The sequence below is a fragment of the Sus scrofa genome, chromosome 6 (genome assembly GCF_054392235.1).
Source record: "Sus scrofa isolate SSC_HxYL_T2T_F1_AM1 chromosome 6, Sscrofa_HxYL_maternal_Yorkshire_Landrace_v2.0, whole genome shotgun sequence".
Taxonomy (NCBI): Eukaryota; Metazoa; Chordata; class Mammalia; order Artiodactyla; family Suidae; genus Sus; species Sus scrofa.
In genome coordinates, this window is record NC_139388.1 from 50,469,482 (window position 1) to 50,490,172 (window position 20,691).

Sequence of the window (20,691 nt, forward strand, 5' to 3'; positions counted from 1 at the left end):
CTGTTTCTGTTTTGTTATATTCATTTTATTTTTTAGATTCCTTGTATAAGTGGTAACATACAGTATTTGTCTTTGTCTCATTTATTTCACTAAGAATAATACCCTCCAGGTCCATCCATGTTTTTTCAAATGGCAGAATTTCATTCTTTTTTATAACTGGGTGGTATTCTGTGTGTGTGTATACATACATACACACACCAGGTCTTTATCCATTAATCTGCTGATTGATACTTGGGTTACTTCCTTTCCATATCTTAACTGTTGTAAATAATACTGCTCTGAACATTGGGATGCATATATCTTTTTTTTTTGGTCTTTTTAGGGCCGCACCTGCAGCACATGGAAATTCCCAGGCTAGGGGCTGAATCAGATCTATTGCTGCTGGCCTACATCACAGCCACAGCAACATAGGATGCAAGCCATGTCTGGAATCTACACCACAGTTCATGGCAACAGTGGATCCTTAACCCACTGAATGAGGACAGGGATTGAACCCATGTCCTCATGGATACTAGTCTGGTCCGTTGCCTCTATGCCACCACGGGAACTCCCTATCTCTTTGAATTAGTGTTTTCATTTTCTTAAGATATATACCCAGGAGTGGAATTGCTGGATCATGTAGGAGTTCTATTTTTAGTTTTCTAGGGAACCTCTGTACTGTTTTCGATAGCAGCTGTACCGGTTTACAGTCCCACCAACAGTGTACTAGGGTTCCCTTTTCTCCACATCCTCACCAACATTGTTATTTGTGGTGTTTTTTATGATAGCCATTCTGACAGGTATGAGGTGATATTTCATTGTGGTTTTGACTTGTATTTCTCTGATGATTAGCGATGGTGAGTATCTTCATGTGCCTTTTGGCCATCTTTATATCTTCTTTCAAAAAATGTCTGTTCAGGTCTTCTGCTCATTTTTTAATCAAGTTGTTTGCTTTTTGAATATTGAGTTGAATGAGCTGTTTATATACTTTGAATATTAACTCCCTATCCTAGATCTCTATCTTAAACTTAGTCTCATGTGTACATCTGCCTTCTCAAAATTTCCATTTCAATGTCTAAAAGACATATTCAGTTTATGATGTTTAAAACTGAACTCTGGATCTTCCATATCTCTCTACCTAAACTTGCTGTAACCCTTAGCCTTTCCTGTCAAATTTGATGGCTATTCTATCTTTCCATTTTTCAGACTATAAACTTTAAAAGCATGTCTGTCTCATCTCTCTATACATTTTATGTCCAATCTATCAGGGTAGCCTCTTGCCTTCTCCTACAAATTACATCTAAAATATGACTACCTCACTATACCTCCATTGCTATCTCTCTGGTCTGAATCATTGTCATTTTTCATGTTGATTGCTACAATAGTGGTCCCCTTGCTACTCCCTTTGCTCTCCACTTTCCAGGATTTTCATTAAACCAGAACTAGGTGTCACTGCTGTACCTATACCACTTTAGTCACTCTCCATCTCACTCAGAGTAAAAGCCAAATTCCCTAGGAGGTCTATAAAGCTTAAATTATCTGATTATCCTTTACCCTCAGATTTCATCTTCTACTGCTCAGTCCTCTCTAGCCACTCTGGCCTTCTTGCCATTCCTCAAACAAACCAAACATGCTTCTACTTTTAGGCTGTTTCTTCTGCCAAAAATGCTCTTTCTCCAGATATCTAAGTGACTTTCTCGCTGCCTTCAAGTCTTCAATGTTAACTCATTAATGATTCCTACTTTTTTTTTTTTTTTTTTTTCTTTTTCGGGCTGCACTTGTAGCATACAGGGTTTCCTGGCTAGGGGTCAAATCAGAGCTGCAGTTGCTGGCCTATGCCACAGCCACAGCAGTGTGGGATCCAAACCATGTCTGCAACCTATGCCATGACTCATGGCAACACCAGATCCTTAACCCACGAGTGAGGCTAGGGATTGAACCCACATCCTCATGGTACTAGCTGGGTTTGTAACCCACTGAGCCACAACATGAACTTCCTCAATGATTCCTACCTTTGACTTTACCGACACTCCTGATCTCTATTATTACCCTTTCTTTTCTCTATAGCACTTAGTACCTTCTTACAGACAATAAAGTTTGCTCATTTAGCATGTATTTCCTGTCTGCCTCAAGAATATAAGGTCTGTGAAGGTAAGGATCTTTATTTTGTTTACTCTAGTATCAAAAGCATATAGAACCTAGCACAAAGTTCAATGAATGTTCTTGAAAGAAGTAATTATAAGAATGGAGACTATTTCAGTTCCTCTATTATTCATATATGCATAAAATTATAACTGAATCCAACCACCTACATAATTTCTTCTTCACCTGAGACTTAACCTTATTGATTTTCTTATGATTCTAATCATTCCTCCTTAAGTTTCTCTATGACCTATATTAGTTTCTGTTCTTATACACTTCAGAACTACAAAAGCCAATGTTCTTATGGGTATTATTTCCCATTAAATTCACATACTTTATGAGTGTACTTTCATAAATGTACCTTTTAGTACACAATAGAGGAGACATTTTTTCTTAATATTTTTCAGATTGGGAATCTATGTGTGAGACTAAAGAGATGACCCCAAAGCATGATATTTATGAAGCACAATCATCTCAGAAGGTAATAGAAAAACTTACAAGTTGTGGCCTTGAATACTCCAGTTTGAAAGAAGAATGGAAATGTGAAGGCCATTTTGAGAGGCAACCAGTGAATCAGAAGGCATGTTTCAAGGAAGAGACAATCACTCATGAAGAAACCTCTGTTGATGAGAGAGGACAAGAATATAACAAAACTTGGGGAAGTTTTCATCCCAGCACACTACTTCATACACAACAGATAATCCCCAAAGAGGAGAAAGTACATAAACATAACACACAGAAAAGCTTTAAAAAAAAATTAATGGCCATTAAGTCCAAGGGTATTTTTACAGAGAAGAAACTTCTGAAGTGTAATGACTGTGAAAAAGTCTTCAGCCAGAGCTCATCCCTTACTCTTCATCAAAGAATTCATACTGGAGAGAAGCCCTATAAATGTGTAGAATGTGGGAAAGCCTTTAGCCAGAGATCAAATCTTGTTCAGCATCAAAGGATTCATACTGGAGAGAAACCCTATGAATGTAAAGAATGTAGAAAAGCCTTCAGTCAGAATGCACATCTAGTTCAACACCTGAGAGTTCATACTGGAGAAAAACCTTATGAATGCAAAGTGTGTAGGAAAGCCTTCAGCCAGTTTGCTTACCTTGCTCAGCATCAGAGAGTTCATACTGGAGAGAAACCCTACGAATGTATTGAATGTGGGAAGGCTTTTAGCAATAGATCATCTATTGCTCAACACCAGAGAGTTCATACTGGGGAGAAACCTTATGAATGTAATGTTTGCGGGAAGGCATTTAGCCTTCGTGCATACCTTACTGTACATCAGAGAATACATACGGGAGAGAGACCCTATGAATGTAAAGAATGTGGGAAGGCCTTCAGCCAGAATTCACATCTTGCTCAGCATCAGAGAATTCATACTGGAGAAAAACCTTATAAATGTCAGCAATGTAGGAAAGCATTCAGCCAGATTGCCTACCTTGCTCAACATCAGAGAGTTCATACTGGAGAGAAACCCTATGAATGTATTAAATGTGGGAAGGCTTTTAGCAATGATTCATCCCTTACTCAACATCAGAGAGTTCATACTGGAGAGAAGCCTTATGAATGTAATGTTTGTGGAAAGGCATTTAGTTACTGTGGATCCCTTGCCCAACATCAGAGAATTCATACAGGAGAGAGACCCTATGAATGTAAGGAATGCAAGAAAACCTTTAGGCAGCATGCACATCTTGCTCATCATCAGAGAATTCATCTTGGGGAGTCCCTCTCACCACCCAATCCAGCCAATCACCAAGTCCTGTAGACTATCCCATAAATACTTCCAGAAATGATATTCTTTTTTCCATCTCTAATGTTGACATCCTAGTCTAAGGTTCATCTCATCTGGATCACTGCTATAGCTTTCTAACAGGTCTTCCTGTATTAACTTTTGGTTCTCTTGAGTTCATTTCCCACCATGAACCCAAACTGATCTTTTTTTGAAGTGTAGGAATATATACATCACTGCCTCCAGTTAAAAGTTTTTTTGGCTTGCTATTGTTCTCAAGTTAATATCCACAGTCTTTAAAACTGTATGAGGAGCTTCATTATCTGGTCCTTATATACCTTTCAGCCTTATTTTATTCTAGTCTCCCTCTCTGGGCACTAGGCACTTCCCAGGACTAAGAGCTTAGATTCTGGAAAATCATAGCTCTACCACTACTGTGGCATTGTGTGACTTTGAGTAATTTGCTTGACTTATCTAAACCTCAGGGCATTCTTTAATTCTTAAAATAGGGATAACAATGATACTGCATTGTAGAAATGTGAGTATTAAGTGAAATAGTGTCTATTGTAGATTGGTGCATATAAAGTAAGAAAATTGCATGCAAAGTACTTCACATAGTACATCAAATATAGCAGATACTCAATTAAGTAATAATAACTAACATGTAAAGAGTGCACCAGGCACTGTTCTACATACTCAGCATTTATTAACTCATTTACTCCTTACAGCTAAAACGAATTCCTAATCAGACAAAGAAGAGCATTCATGGGAAGCAGCAGGTCAGAACTGGGAAAATCTAAAAACTTTAGAAAATATGGGGAAGCATTTGTACTCTAGGTGAGTAACTGATATAGACACAAGTAGTAGAACTATAACACAACCAGTTTTGGGAAGTTTCTAAAGAGAAAGAATTGGATAAGCTAATTAAAATAAAGAAAATGAAGACTCACTGAGAATACAGAACTTACATTTAGAGCAAGAAAAGAACAGCGAGTATTGCAGTTAACTCCCCAAACCCAATAAACACAGAAATTCATACTGTACCATAAAAAGGCATCAGCCTCAAGTAATTGTATGCGTGAATTGAGGTAATTCAAAAGCATTTAAACTGTTCATGCCATAGAAAAAGTATAAAGTTTATAACTTGTTATCAAGTGATTATAAAATTAAAACCAAAAGGGGATTGAGGGAAGGAAACTATAACCATACACATGTATATATATATATGTGTGTGTTACATATAGTTCATTCAGTGAATATTGAGTAGCTACTGTTTGCTACACATTGATTTGGACATGAGGGGTAACATAATCAAAGCAACAACCATGTCCTCATGGAGTTAAAACAATAGATGTTCTAGGTGCAGAAAACTGAAGAGTAATAAATTGAACAGTATTATATAGGCTTAAGCTGAAAAGACTCAAGATAATAAAGTTATCAGTTATTCCTAATTCACAAATTCACTGCAAGTCCAACCAGAATTCCTCAATGGGCCTTTTTTCCCTTTATTCCACTTTGTTTTGAAATTCATCTTTTTAAGTGTGAGTTCTAAAGAACAGCAGGAAAATTACTGAACCTGATTTCTTTATAAGAAATTTTACATATGATAAAATGGTTTATACCAGTAGAGAAAGGTTGGATTTGAGGGTGTTAGAATAGCTGACAATATATATCACAGTAATAAGAGAAACAAAGTAAACTATAATGAACTATTTCAAAATCTTCATATTAACATAAGCATCACATTACCAATTAGTGAAAAGATGTGGAGCAATAGGAATGTTCTTTCACGCAGTGCAGTTGATAATAGTTTTTTATAAAGGATAATCTGTCAGTACCTAGTCAAGTTGAAGATACGGATACTCGCTGACCCAGCCATTCCACACTTAAGCCTCTACAGACCCCTCTCCTCATGTATTTAAGGAGATGTACATGAAGACGCACCTCATTGTTTGTGAGAATGAAAAGTTTAAGGCAAGCAAAATAACATTAGAGTTTAAATAAGTTAGAGTTAAAATGAAGAACTAGAATACTTCTGTCAACATGGATACATGTCAATATCAGAAGTGAACTAGAGAGTATTTTGTATGATATGGTTCCACTTACTTATATAAAATTTGAAAACATGCACATCAATACCATGTATCTTTTTCATGGCTAAATACCATATGGAAATAATGTAATAACATTCGTGACAAAATAATCATCAAATTGTGATGACCTCTGGGGAGGGAGAAAAAATGAGACTGAGGAAAGAATTCAAAGGGAGCTATCTTTTAATCATTTATTTCTTTAAAAAAATAAGCAGCTATGGCCAATTCTTCTTAATTGATAAAGCAGGTTGTGGGCTTTTATTCTCTGTATCTTTCTGTATATTTAAAATATTTCATAATTAAAAAAAACATTTATGTAATGTTTGCTTTTGTCAGTTATTTCTATACTATACTGCAGGCATGCCATAGTCACCATTCATCCAATCCATATTCACCATTTTCTTCAGAAAGCTTGTATACAATCAACTTCCAGATGCAATCACTGCTAAAAATTAGGTGACTATCCTTCCAGGCATCAGTGTTTCGAGAATGACTATATTTTTATGCTGAGAGTTTTTAAATCTACTTACTAATGTTTTTCCGCCATCATAAATTTAATTTTATGGCTTCACCCATAGCATATGGAAGTTCCCGGGCCAGGGACTGAATGAGCCACAGCTGTAACCTACTGGATCCCTTAACCCACTGAGCAGGGCTAGTGATTAAACTTGCACTTCCACAGCAACTTGAGCTGCTGCAGTCCAATTCTTAACCCACTGTGCCATGGGCAGGAACTCCTCCGCCATCATTCTCCACCCTCCCCCAACACACAGCTTTACTGAGGTATGATTGACAAATTAAAATTGTGTGTGTTGGAGTTCCCGTTGTGGTTCGGTGGTAATGAACCCAACTAGTTGCCATGAGGTTGTGGGTTCAATCCCTTGAATCGCTCAGTGGGTTAAGGAGTTGACCCCTTTTGGGAACTTGCAGCTGTGGCCCTAAAAAAAAAAAAAGAAAAAACTTTTTTCTTTTAGGGCCACCCATGGCAGATGGAAGTTCCCAGGCCCAGGCTAGGGGTAGAATCAGAGCTACAGCTGCCAGCCTATGCCACAGTCACAGCAATGCAGGATCCAAGCTGCATCTGTGACCTACACCATAGCTCATGGCAATGCTGGATCCCTGACCTACTGAGTGAGGCTAGGGATAGAACCCGTATCCTCTTGGATACTGGTTGGATTCATTTTCCCTGTACCACAATGGGAACTCCAAAACCGCTATACTTTTAACGTGGCACATTGTTTTCATCTAGTCTATTTTATTGAAATATAATTCACATGCAGTAAAATTCAAAAAGTTGCCTTTTTTTCTCCCCATCTCAGCTGCATCTGAGGCATATGGAAGTTCCTGGGCCAGGGGTTAAATCCAAGCTACAGCTGCAGCCTATGCTACAATTGCAGCAATGCCAGATTCTTAACACACTGCACCAAGGCAGGAAACTCCAATCCAACATTTTAATATATAAACAAAATCTGCAGTCATCACCCCTATCTAATTCCAGAACATTCTATCATTTGATATGATTAACAATCACTGTTTTCCCCCTACTCTAGTCCCTGGCAACTACTAATCTTTCTGCCTCTATGAATTTGCCTATTTTGTATAATTCCCATTATACAATATGTTTTATGACTGGCTTCTTTCCATTAGCATCATGTTTTCAAAATCCATGTTGTAGTATGTATCAGAACTTGATTCTCTTTAAAAAAAAAAAAAAAAAAGACTGTTTTAGAGAAGTTTTGGGTTCATAGCAAAATTGAGTGAAATGTACAAAGATTTCCCATATACCCCTGCCCCCACACATGCATGGCCTCCTCTATTATCAACATTCCTCACTAGAAAATTTGTTACAGTTGATTAATCTATGTTGGCATACCATTATCATTCAGAGTCCAGAGTTTACATTAGGATTTGCTCTTGGTATTGCTTATTGGGTGGGTTTGGATAAGTGTGACGGCATGAATCCACCATTATAATATCATACAGAGTAGTTTTACTGCCCTAAACATTCCCTGTGTTCTGCTTATTCATCCCTCCCTGCCCACTCACTGGCAATCATAAATTGTTTTTACCGTCTCCATAGTTTACCTTTTCCAGAATGTTACATAGTTGGAAGCATACTCTAGGTAGCCTTTTCACACTGACTTCTTTCCTTTAGTAATATGCATTTAAATTTCTTCCAGGTCTTTTCATGACTTGACAGCTGATTTCTTTTTTTCTTATTTGTCTTTTTAGAGCTGTACTTGTGGCATAAGGAGGTTCCCAGGCTAGGGGTTAGACAGCGGATTCCTTTTTAGGGCTGAATAATATTCCATTGTCTGGATGTACCACCCACAGTTTGTTTACTCATTCACCTGGCAAAAGACATCTTGGTTGCTGCCACAATTTGGCAATTGTGAATAAAGCTGCTATAAACATCTACGTGCAGGTTTTTATGAGCACATACGTTTTCAGCTCCTTTGAGGAAGTACCAGGGAACATAATTACTGAATCTTCTGGTAAGAACTTCATTCCCTCTTATTGGCAAAAAATATTCCATTGTCTGTATATGCCACATTTTATTTATCCATTCTTCAGTGGATGAATATTTGCATTGCTTCCACATTTTGGCTATCATGAATATTGCTGTTCTGAACACTATACAAGTTTTGCATGTACATATATGTTTTTATTCCTTTTGAATATATAACTAGGCATAGAATTGCTAGGTCATAATGGTAATTCTATGTCTGACTTTGTGAGGAACTGCTGAAATGTTTTCCAAAGTTACCACCTCATTCTCAGTGCCGGTGTGTGAGCATTCCATTTTCCCCACATCTTAACCAACACTTACTGCACATCATTGTCATTATAACCATCTCAATGAAGTGGTACTTATTATTTTTGGTTTTGTTTTGCATTTCCTTAATGACTAATGATACTGAGCATCCTTTCATATTTGTATTTTCCATTTGCATATCTTTGGAGAAATGTCTTCAAATCCTTTTAAAATTTTTAAATTGCTGTCTTAGTTCAGGATGCTTTAACAGAATACCATAAACTGGGTGACTTAATAAACATTTATTTCTCACAGTTCTGGAAGCTAGAAGGTCAATATCAAGACACTGGCAGATCTGATGTCTTCCTGGTTTGCAGATGGTCACCTTCTGACTGTATCTTTACATGCCCAAGAGAAAACTCATCCTTTTGTTGAAAGCACTAATCCAACTCATGAGTGCTATACCCTGAAGACATAATTACCTCCCAAAGGCTGCACCTTCCAGTTGGGTGTTAGGATTTCAAAATAATGTGTCTGGGTGTGGGGTACATACTCAGTCCATAACAATGGGGTTCTTTTTTTTATTCTTGAATTAGAAGAGTCCTTCGTATATTCTAAGTTCAAATTCTGTTAAGGTCTGAATGCTTGTTTCCCCCCTTCAAAAAAGTTCATATGTCAAACCGTAATACCAAATGTGATGATATTTGGAGGTAGGGCCTACAGGAGGTAATCAGGTCATGAGGGCAGAGCCCTCACAAATGGGATTAATGCCCCTATAAAAGAGTCCAGAAAGGAGTTCTCACTATGGTGCAATGGGAACTGGATTGGCAGCATCCCTGCAGTGGTGAGACACAGGTTCGATAACCAGCCTGGCACAGTGGGTTAAGGATCCAGTGTTGTCACAGCTGTAGTGTAGGTCACAACGGTGGCTCAGATTCAGTCCCTTGCCCGGGAATTTTATATGCTGTGGGGTGGACAAAAAAAAAGAAAAAAAAAAAAGAGACAGAGTCCAGAGAGCTTGATTGCCCCTTCTTCCATGTGAGGACACAATGAAAAGACATCCATCTATGAACCAGAAAGTGGACTGTCACCAGACATGGAATCTGCCAGCACCTTAATCTTATTACTTCCCAGCCTCCAGGATTGTAAGAAATACATTTCTGTTTATAAGCCATTCAGCTATGGTATTCCTTTTGGTAGACTGCAAGGCTTAGACTAAAATGAATCACTTATCAGATATGTTATTTACAAACACATTCTCCCTTTTTAAAGGTCGTTTTTTCACTTTCTTAGTGGTGCCCTTTGAAGCAAAAAAGTTTTTAATTTTGAAGAATTCCAATTTGTCTATTTTTTCTTTTGTTACTATACTCTTGGTAACATGTCCAAGAAACCATTAATCCAAGAGCACAAAGATTTACACCTATGTTTTGTTCTAAGACATTTAGAATTTTAGCTCAGACATATTTCTGCATCAATTAATATGATTATATAATTTTCCCTTTTCATTCTAGTAATTTAGCACATTACATTGGCTTTCTTTTTTTTTTTTTTTTGTCTTTTTTCCTTTACTAGGGCCACTCCCACAGCATATGGAGGTTCCCAGGCTAGGAGTCTAATCAGAGCTGTAGCTGCCGGCCACAGCCACAGCCACAGCAACATGGGATCCGAGCCGCGTCTGCAACCTACACCACAGCGCACAGCAACGCTGGATCCTTAACCCACTGAGCAAGGGCAGGGACCGAACCCGCAACCTCCTGGTTCCTAGTCGGATTTGTTAACCATTGAGCCACGACGGGAACTCCAGTTATTCTTTAAATGTTGGGTAGAGTTCACCAGTGAAGCCATCTGGTCCTTGGCTTTTCTTTGTTGGGAGGTTTTTGATCATTTATTCAGTTTCCTTTTTTTGTATTAGAAAGACTTTGAGTTTTTTGGGGGGTTTTGTTTGTTTGTTTGTTTGCTTTTTTTAGGGCTGCACCTTGGCATATGGAAATTCCCAAGCTAGGGGTAGAATCAGAGCTGTAGCTGCCAGCCTACACCACAGCCACAGCAACTCAGGATCTGAGCTGAGTCTGTAGTCTACACCACAGATCAGGGCAATGCCAGATCCGTAACCCATTGCGCATGGCCAGGGGTTGAACCCACATCCCCATGGATACTAGTTGGGTTCATTACCACTGAGCCACAGTGGGAATTCCCTCTATTTCTTCTTGAGCTGATTATTGTAGTTTGTATGTTTCTAGGGAAGGTCATCTGGTTAGCTGGTTGGTCTACAACTGTTTTTGGTATTTCTTATAATCCATTTTATTTCTGTAAAATTTATAGTAATATTTCTGATTTCAGTGATTTAAGTCTTTCCCCCAACCCCCTCTAGTCAATCTAGACAAAAGTTTATGAATTTTGCTATTATTTTCAAAGAACCAACATCAAGATTTTTTTATCTTTAAAAATTCTCTATTTTGTTTATTTTTGCTCTAATCTTTTTTTTTTTTGTTTTTTTTTTTTGTTGTTGTTGTTGTTGTTTTTTTAGGGCCACATCTGTGGTATATGGAAGTTCCCAGGCTAGGGGTTGAATTGGAGTTATAGCTGGTGGTCTATACTACAGCCACAGCGATGCAGGATCTGAACTGAATCTGCAGCTTATACCACAGCTCAGGGCAATGCCTGATCCTTCACCCACTGAGCGAGGCCAGGGATCGAACCTGTGTCCCCACGGATACTAGTCAGTTTTGTTAACCGCTGAGCTATGATGGGAACTCACATCTGGCCTAATCTTTATTTCCATTTTTTTGATGGCTTTGGGTTTACCTTGTTCTTCTTTTTCTAGACTCATGTAGTGTAAAGTTAGGTTATTTACTTGACATCTTTTTAGGACCACACCTGTGGCATGTGGAAGTTCACAGAATCAGCGCTGCAGCTGTAGTCTACACCACAGCTACAGCAACACTAGATCTGAACTCCATCTGTGGCTTACGCTGCAGTTTATGGCAATGCCAGATCCTTAACCTGAGCCAGGCCAGGGATCAAACTCACATCCACTCAGAGACAATGTTGGGTCCTTAACTCACTAAGCCACAATGGGAACTCCTTTTCCTTCTTCCTTTTTAAAAATGTAAATGTTTACAGCTATAAATTTCCCTCTGCAGCTCCGATTCAACCCCTAGCCCAATATGCTACAGGTGCAGCCCTAAGATGAATTAAAAAAGAAAGATAAAAGAATGAAGAAAAATGAAGAAAGCCAGAGAGACTTGTGTGACAACATCAAGCATACCAATATATGCATAGTAAGAGCCCAGAAGGAGGAGAGAGAAATGGACAAGAAAAAGATTTGAAGAAATGAATGCCAAAATACCCCCAAACCTGATGAAGACATGAAATATATGCATCCAAAACTCTCAATATATTAACCGCAAGCAGGAAAACTCAAGAGATCCACACTGAGTATGGTCTAGTCAAAGACAAAGACAGACACTGAAGCAGCAAGAGGTAATCCATTTGTTACATACCGTGGAGCTTCAGTAACATCAGCTCATGTCTTATCAGAAACCATGGAAGACAGACGACAGTGAGATGGTATATTTAATGTCCTGAAAGAGAAAAACAAAAACAAAATGTTGACAGTTGTTCCATAGTTTGCAAAATTATCTTTCAAGAATGAAGAAGAAATTAAGATATTCCCAGATAAAAGCTGAGGGAGTTTGTTACTAGTAGACTTTCTGTTGTGACTGTGTTACATTAACATCTGGGGCTACTTAAGAGCCCCAGGGTGTTGGATGGTGAACTGCAGTTCAAAAAAGAGGCCACAAAGGAATTGAAATAGAGAAGTTCATTACTCACAGTTCTTGGAGGAGGTGTACACAATGCACCTCAAGGGGCCTCACAGAGAGGTCAAGTCAGGGTGCATGCAGAGAGTACAGCAGAGTGCAGGGCAAATGCCTTTATTAGGGTCTGTGGGTAGGGTGTTTTGGGGTTCCCATGCTAAGGCAAGATTTGCTAATTCAAACCAAAAAGAATGCATTTTGGTCAGCTGGATGGGGGATCTTAACAAAGGGGCACATGACGTGAAGGCGCTGGGAAGCAGGAGAGACTTTGTTAAAAGGGCCATTAGGGGCGTCCTATCGGGAACTTACATTTACTAGTGACTCTGTGGGCTCTTATCTACGGTGTATGCTTGGTGGGGGAGCTAGTGTTAATTCAAGGCCCTTGCAGGTCACTTTCACACAAAACTGATGCCAAGGCAGCAATGCTAATGGAATAATTTAACTAAACTCTCAAGACTTTCCTCATAAGAAATGCTTCAGGTGAAAATGAAAGGACAGTAGATGGTAACTTGAAGCCATAAATACACAGGTAAATATAAAACCAGTATGACTGTATTTGCTTGGAACTCCTCTTTTTTCTCTACAACTTAAAAGCAAAGCATAAAAAATAATAAATATATGTTAATGGACACACAATGTATAAAGACACAAGATGTGACAATAATATGAAGGGGGGCAAAGAGACTTATAGGAGCAGACTATACTAGTGAGGCTAAGTTAGTATTATTCAAACTGTGTTATAAATTTAAAGTGTTAATTGTAATTGCCAAGGGAAACACTAGGAAACTAACTAAAAATATACAGAAAAGGAAAAGAATCAGTCACACTATACCACAAAAATTGACTAAAGAAAAAAAGTCAACTAAGTAGGAAAGAAATGGAGAGATTCAGGAACCAAAAACATATAAGACATATGGAAAACAAATAATAGCAGAAGCCTTTCCTTATTAATTACTTTAAATGTAAATGGATTAAACTCTCCAATTAAATGGCAGGTTGATGGGATATATAAAAAGCATAATCCATCTATATGCTGTCTATAAGAGACTCACTTTAGATACAAGGACTTTGTAAGATTAAAAGTAAAAAGATGGAATGATTCTCCATGTAAATAGGAACCAAAAGACAGCTGAGATGGCTGTATTATTTCAGACAAAATAGACTTTAAATAAAAAATGATTATAAAACACGTAAAAGTTTCAATATATCATTGAAAATTTAATTAACAATCAAATTAAGAAGAAAAACGAGAATTTTATTTGAGCCAAACTGAGGATAATATCTGGGAGAAAGACTCTCAGAAAGCTCTGAGATCTGCTCCGCCTGTTAGAAGTCAAAAGCACAGTCATATACATTTTTGACAAAAGATCATACATCAAAATGACATGCTGATATTTTACATAAAGTTCACCAAAAATACATAGTTTGGGTAAGCATGTACAGAGTGAGCAGCAAGTCAGTACAACCCCTACAGAGTTGAGAAAGAATGCTATTGTTTTGAGAAGTTACACTGCTAATATCAGAAGAAAGGGGAAAAAAGTCTTTACAGTCCAGCAAGGAATTCCCATCTTTGACAAGTTCTGGATAGTCTGTAAAGCAGATGCACACTGCATATTGACAGAGGAAGGAAGCCCAAATGGACACACAGAATTTTTTGTTTAAATTTTCTTGTCCTGCCTTAAAATAAAATTTTATTTCATCAAATGCATTCTTAAATATGTTTTTAATGGAGTTCCTGCTGTGGTGCATTGGGTTAAGAATCTGACAACAGGGGTTTGGGTCACTCAGGTTCCAATTCCAGCCCTACACAGTGAAAAGTCCAGTGTTGCTGAAGCTCTGGTTCAGATTCAGTCCCTGGCCTGAGAACTTCCATATGCCCTAAGGGCAATCATTAAAAAAAAAAAATATTATAAATTCTTGTTTACCAATGGAAAATCCTTTTTTATTTCTTCAATTCTAAAGATAAATATATTTTAAAATTTTAAAGAATTAGAAATATTTTAGGAAATCTCTGTCCAGACAGAGATTAAACACCATTAAATTGTATCTTTTTTAAAAAGTTATTTGCGTGTTGGATTGAGTAAAGCAATATTGGCTACGTTTTGGGGGTACCAGATGTTATTATGATCAGCACTAGGGAAAGAGAGCTGAAAGATATGGTTTAGTTCTAAAGCATATCATAGTTTAATTAGTGAGGCCAGAAATGTGTAAAAAGTAACGATACAAATAGTGAAAGTAGTTTAAAATGGAAAGCAAAGATTCTTAAAATTCTAGCATAATTGTAGGTTTTTATTTGTTTCTCTGTTCATTTGGGAGGACAGGGCAGTGACATTACACTTCTCAAAAACTAAAAAAAATACAAAGGTGGGAGTTCTGTCATGGCTCAGCAGTAATGAACCCAACTAGTATGCAAGAGGATGCAGGTTCGATCCCTGGCCTTGCTCAGTGGGTTAAGGATCAGGTGTTGCCATGAGCTGTGGTGTAGGTAGGCAGCTACAGCTCCCTAGCCTGGGAACTTCCATACACTGCAGGTGTGGTCCTTAAAAAAAAAAAAAAAAAAAAAAAAGGGAAATACAAAGATGGAACAGCATTATTAACAAACCAAAGAGGTAATGTGGGGCAAGGATCTCATATCTACCCAAGTTTTCCTTCCAGTACAAACGCTATAGAAAAATAGTTTTTATTATGTACTCATTCCTATAGGCCTTCTGAAGGAATCTGTTAGAGGAAAAGCTTCATCCACTAAGATTTTATTGGAAAAACTTTATTAAAATGACTGAAAGCCAGCATTTATTTAATTATGTAGATTCTGAGTATGATTTATCCAATTTCCCTCAGAAATAACATCCTGAAAAATTACAGTGCAATATCACAATCAGGATATTGACATTAGTATAATCTGATGATCTTATTTTCCCAGTTTTACTTGTACTCATGTGCATATGAATCTGTGTGTCTGTGTTTAGTCCTATACAGTTTTATCACATGTGTAGGTGGGAGTATCCACCAACTTTGTCAAAATGTACAACAGTTCATCACAAAAATCTCTTGCATTGTCCTTTTATAACCACACCTACATCCCTCCTGTCCTTTCATTAACCCCTGGTACCCCCTAATCATTTCTACATTCCTATAATTTTAGCATTTCAAACATGTTATGTAAATGGAATCATACACTTTGTAACCTATTGAGGTGGGTTTTTTTTTCCCATTCAGCATAATTCCCTGAAGATTCATTCAAGTTCTTGTATGTGTATCGACATTTCATTCTTTTTTAAAAAAATTTAATTGCTGATTATTATTCCATGGTTTGGATGGATTGTTTAACAATTCAGTTTTTGGCTACTTCAAGCAAAGCTGGTATGAATATTTGTGGACTTTCAATTTCATTCAGTTCAAAACCTTTTTTAAAAAATTTTCCTTGAGATTTCCTCTTTGACCCATGGTTGTTTAGAAGTGTTTGGTTAATTTCCAAGTGTTTGATGCTTTTCTTGTTTTGTTTCTATTGATTCTAGTTTTATTCCAGTATGGTCAAAGGACATATTCTGTACGATTTCAATTCTTTTAAATCTGTTGATGCTTATTTTAAGACCTAGTAGATAGTCTATCTTGATGAATGTTCTGAGTTTTGTTTTGTTTTGTTTTTTGTCTTTTTGCCTTTCTTGGGCCACTCCCGTGACATATGGAGGTTCCCAGGCTAGGGGTCGAATTGGAGCTGTAGTCGCCCACCTACACCAGAGCCACAGCAATGCAGGATCCGAGTTGTGTCTGCAACTTACACCACAGCTCATGGCAACGCCGGAGTCTTAACCCACTGAGCAAGGTCAGGGATTGAACCCGCAACCTCATGATTCCCAGTCGGATTCGTTAACCACTGCGCCACGACGGGAACTCCTAGTACTTAATTTTTTTTTTTTTGTCTTTTTGCCATTTCTTGGGCTGCTCTCACGGCATATGGAGGTTCCCAGGCCAGGGGTCGAATCGGAGCCTACACCAGAGCCACAGCAACGCGGGATCCGAGCCGCGTCTGCAACCTACACCACAGCTCACGGCAACGCCGGATCCTTAACCCACTGAGCAAGGGCAGGGACCGAACCCACAACCTCACGGTTCCTAGTCAGATTCGTTAACCACTGTGCCACAATGGGAACTCCTGAATGTTCAGAGTTCTTAAAAGAAAAGTATATTCTGGAGCTCTCTTGTGGGGCAGCAGGGTAAGGATCCGGTGTTCTACTGTTAGTGGGTGGAGTGTTCAATAAACACTTAACTATAGTTCTAAAACTAAAATAAAATGAACACTGTCACTAGGAGCATATTTTTATGTCCTAGAATATCTAAGTTTTCTATAGGGGATATATCTCTTCTATATGCTTATTGTATCTATACACTAAGTCATTAGGCATGTGCATCTTTAAAACTAATAGGTATTGCCAATGTTTCCAAAGTAGTTATGATTTTCACTCAAATTAGAAGATGAAATTCCCATTTCTCCAAATCTTCATCAACTCTTGACACTTGCCAAGTGTATTTTTGCCAACAGACTTTTGTGAGAAGGTATCTGTGTAGTTCTGGTTCATATCCCTGATTACTAATGAGGATGAACAATTTTTCTTATGTTTATTGATAATTTATGTTTTTTTTTTTTTTACTGTAAAATCTGTATGGATTTCACACTTTCCAATTCACCTGAGCTTTTATGACTGAAAGGACCTTTTATTTTCCAGATATTCAACCACTTCTGTGCCAGTTATCAATTTATTGCCTCAGTGCTCCAAATTCAACTTTCAGTACCTGCTATGCTATTAATGGACTGACTTAAGTTTTATGCTTTACAGTGAGCATGATGTTAAGGTTTTCAATTGGCTTCTCTCACTGTAATGAGTGTGCATTGTTTTGCCTTTTCTTGCTCCTCCTATATGTCTGTTTAGTAGTGTGGGTATGTGAGAACTTTGAGTGATGTTCTGCCCCAGCCGTGCACCTTGAGAGCATAGAGTCCCTTGACAACTCTGCAACCCAGCCAAGGACAACTGACTACCTTCTCTAAGCAGGTAATTTGAACTGTAGCCCTTGGGCCATATTACATAACTTCTGACTCTCCCTAGGTGCCTACACACCAGCTGCGGGTCACTTATGCCCTGGTGGTTGCCCATGGCCCTTTCAATGCAGACATTGTGCTCTCCAAAGTTTGTACCCACACATCAACTCTACAAGATGCAACTCAATCAAGTCCCAAAGGTTTGTTTCCTGCTTGCTCAATGACTACAGATCAGCTCTGGCCCTGGAAACCCACAAAAATTCTCCACCATCCAGTGGGATTGAAACCACACCTTCTGTGAAGCTTGAATCCCAGACTTAGATAGGGCCCACTTTAAAATTTATCCTTCCCTTGATATTCTCCCTCAGTCCGTGGGTACTCTCCAGACTTCTTTTACATCTTATATTTACTCTTTTACCATAGTTTAATATTTCTTTATATTCCATCTTGGTCTAGAAATAGAAGTAAAATATATCCTTTAATAGCCATATTAAATATTTACATTAACTGGAATTAACCATGTATTAGGATTTATACTCTTATAGAAATTACTCTTTGGGCAGATGAAAGGGAAACTGCACATCACTTCTGTTGTTTCACTTAGTCAAAGGGCCATAACTGGCAGGGAAGAATGGGAAATTTGGTATCTGTCTGGGTAGCCAGGTGCCTAGGAGAAAAATGAGAATTTTGGAATTCTGCCAAAATGATGGTACATCAATAAAAGAATAATATATAGCTATAAGAATAATATGTTACCATAAAAATGAAGATATTCTTCATGTCTGAGAAGATCTCAAGGACAAAATGTATTTTCCAAAAACACCCACCAAAATAAATCCATCTTATATAAAATGTAACATTCTCTGATCAAGATACAATCTTTGACATTGGACTTAGCAATATTTTTTTGGATCTGCCTCCTCATGCAAGGGAAACAAAAGCCAAAATAAATATATGGGACTATATCAAACTAAAAAGATTCTGCACAGTGATGAAAACTATCAATAAAACAAAAAGGCGGATTTTCCTTTGTGGCTCAGTGGTTAATGAGCTTGACTAGGATCCAAGAGGATGCAGGTTCGATACCCAGCCTCGATCCGAGGGTTAAGGATCCAGTGTTGCCGTGAGCTGTGGCATAGGTCGAAGACACAGCCTGGATCCCGAGTTGCTGTGGCTGTGATGTAGGCTGGCGGCTACAGCTCTGATTGGACCCCTAGCCTGGGAACCTCCATATGCCGTGGGTGTGGTCCTTCAAAAAAAAAAAAAGTCAAAAAGGCAACCTACTGAATAGGTGAAGATATTTGCAAATGATATATACAATAAGGGGTTATTATCCAAAATATACAAAACTCATACAACTCAACATCAAAAATACAATCTAATTAAAAATGGGTGGAAGACCTAAATAAACATTTTTTTCCAAAGAAGATATACACATGGCCAACAGACACATGAGAAGATGCTCAATATCACTAATAATCATCAGGGAAATGCAAATCAAAGCCACAGTGAGATACGACCTCACACTCATTATCAGGACGGCTATCAAACAGACAAAAACTAAGTGTAGGGAACCCTTACATTGTTGATAGGATTGTAACTTGATGTAGCCACTGGGAAAAACAGTAAGGAATTTTCTCTAAAAATTAAAAATAGAACTGCCATGTTATCCAGGAATTTCACTTCTGGTTATTTACCTAAAGAAAACAAAAACACTAATTCAAAGATACATGTTCCACAATGTTCACTGCAGTGTTACTTACAAGCCAAGACATGGAAGCAACCTAAGTATCCACCAATAGATGAATGGATATGAAGTTTTCATATATATATTCCATGGAATATTACCCAGCCATGAAAAATGAAATATTGTCATTCTGGACAACATGGTTGGATCTAGAGGGTATTATGCTAAGTGAAATTTTAGAAAAGACAAACACTGTATGCTCTCACTTATATGTGGAATCTAGAAAAACAAAATGAAAACCAACTCATATCTATGAGTTCTAATGATATATATCTAGAGAACAAATGGATGGTTGCCAGAGAGATGGAATAGGTGAAAGAAATTAAGAGATACAAATCTCCAGTTATAAAATAAGTAAGCCATGAGGACATAATATATGGCATAAGGAATATGGTCAACAATATTGTCATAACTTCATATGAGGATGGATGGTTCCTAGATTTACTGTGCTCATGTCATAATATATGCAAATGTCAAATCACTATGAGGTACACCTGAAACTAATATAACTAATATTTCATGTCAACTATACTTCAATAAGAAAAAAAATAAAGTGCTCCAGAAATTTTTTTTTAAAGACATAACTGCCTAAAGCAATAGAAAATGGCAGCAGTGAGATTATGTGACTCTCAAGGCTAGGTATGGGCACATGCTTATGGCATATTGTATTTTTCCAAATATGGCCAAAACATATCCCATCCTATAAGCTCTTCTTACAATATGACACTTTCATTGAGTTGTAACTGCCTCAACCAATGGAGTATGACAGTGATATTATATGATTTCTGAGGATATATCATAAAAATTACATGCACTTCTGCCTTCTTTGGGACACACTCTTGGAACCCAAGTCACCATGCTAAGTAGCTGCAAAGAGATATCACCGACAGGTATTGTGGCTGACCATCCTGTGGTCCAGGTGACAGCCAGAATCAACCGCCAGGCATGTGAACAAGTAAGTCTTTTGGTGATTCTAGCCTTTCGCTACCAAGTGACTCACACCCTAGCTTTCAAGCCACACATCTGAGGCTGCGTGGACTAGAGATGAGCTGTTGCTGACAAGCTCTGTCCAAGTTTTTGTAGATGTTTGAGCTAAATAAACAATTACTGTATTTTAAGCTAAGTTTGGGGGCAGCTATTACACAGTAATAGAAACTTCGATGACTGCCAAAACAGGTAAGTGGAAAAGCAAAGCACATTTAAAAAGTAGAATATATAATTTATGTTTTGTTTTTTTTTTTGTCTTTTTTTCTTTTGTTGTTGTTGTTGCTATTTCTTGGGCCGCTCCCGCGGCATATGGAGGTTCCCAGGCTAGGGGTTGAATCGGAGCTGTAGCCACCGGCCTATGCCAGAGCCACAGCAACGCGGGACCCGAGCCGCGTCTGCAACCTACACC

General features: G+C 38.0%; 2 protein-coding genes across 8 annotated transcripts in view; one reads left to right on the plus strand and one right to left on the minus strand.

The window, feature by feature from the left end:
- The window catches only part of ZNF570 (zinc finger protein 570), a 32,013-nt gene extending 25,753 nt beyond the window's left edge, over positions 1-6,260 (plus strand). For all 4 annotated transcript variants that reach the window (XM_084960708.1, XM_013998449.3, XM_013998450.3 and 1 more), the window contains one exon: positions 2,529-6,260. In XM_084960708.1, the coding sequence (XP_084816834.1) occupies positions 2,529-3,883 (1,355 nt within the window). In that variant the 3' untranslated portion in view covers positions 3,884-6,260. The remainder of the gene's footprint in view (positions 1-2,528) is intronic.
- LOC102164547 (uncharacterized) overlaps positions 1-20,691 on the minus strand; it is an 86,886-nt gene that overhangs the window by 19,001 nt on the left and 47,194 nt on the right. Inside the window, exons 3-4 of one of the 4 annotated variants that reach the window (XM_084960629.1) lie at positions 12,199-12,279; positions 2,620-2,741 (exon numbers count right to left, since the gene is read on the minus strand). In XM_084960629.1, the coding sequence (XP_084816755.1) occupies positions 12,272-12,279 (8 nt within the window). In that variant the 3' untranslated portion in view covers positions 2,620-2,741; positions 12,199-12,271. Of the gene's footprint in view, positions 1-1,404; positions 2,742-4,529; positions 7,637-12,198; positions 12,280-20,691 lie in introns of those variants that run through there. The other 3 variants (XM_084960626.1, XM_084960630.1, XM_084960631.1) reach the window with 3 other exon arrangements.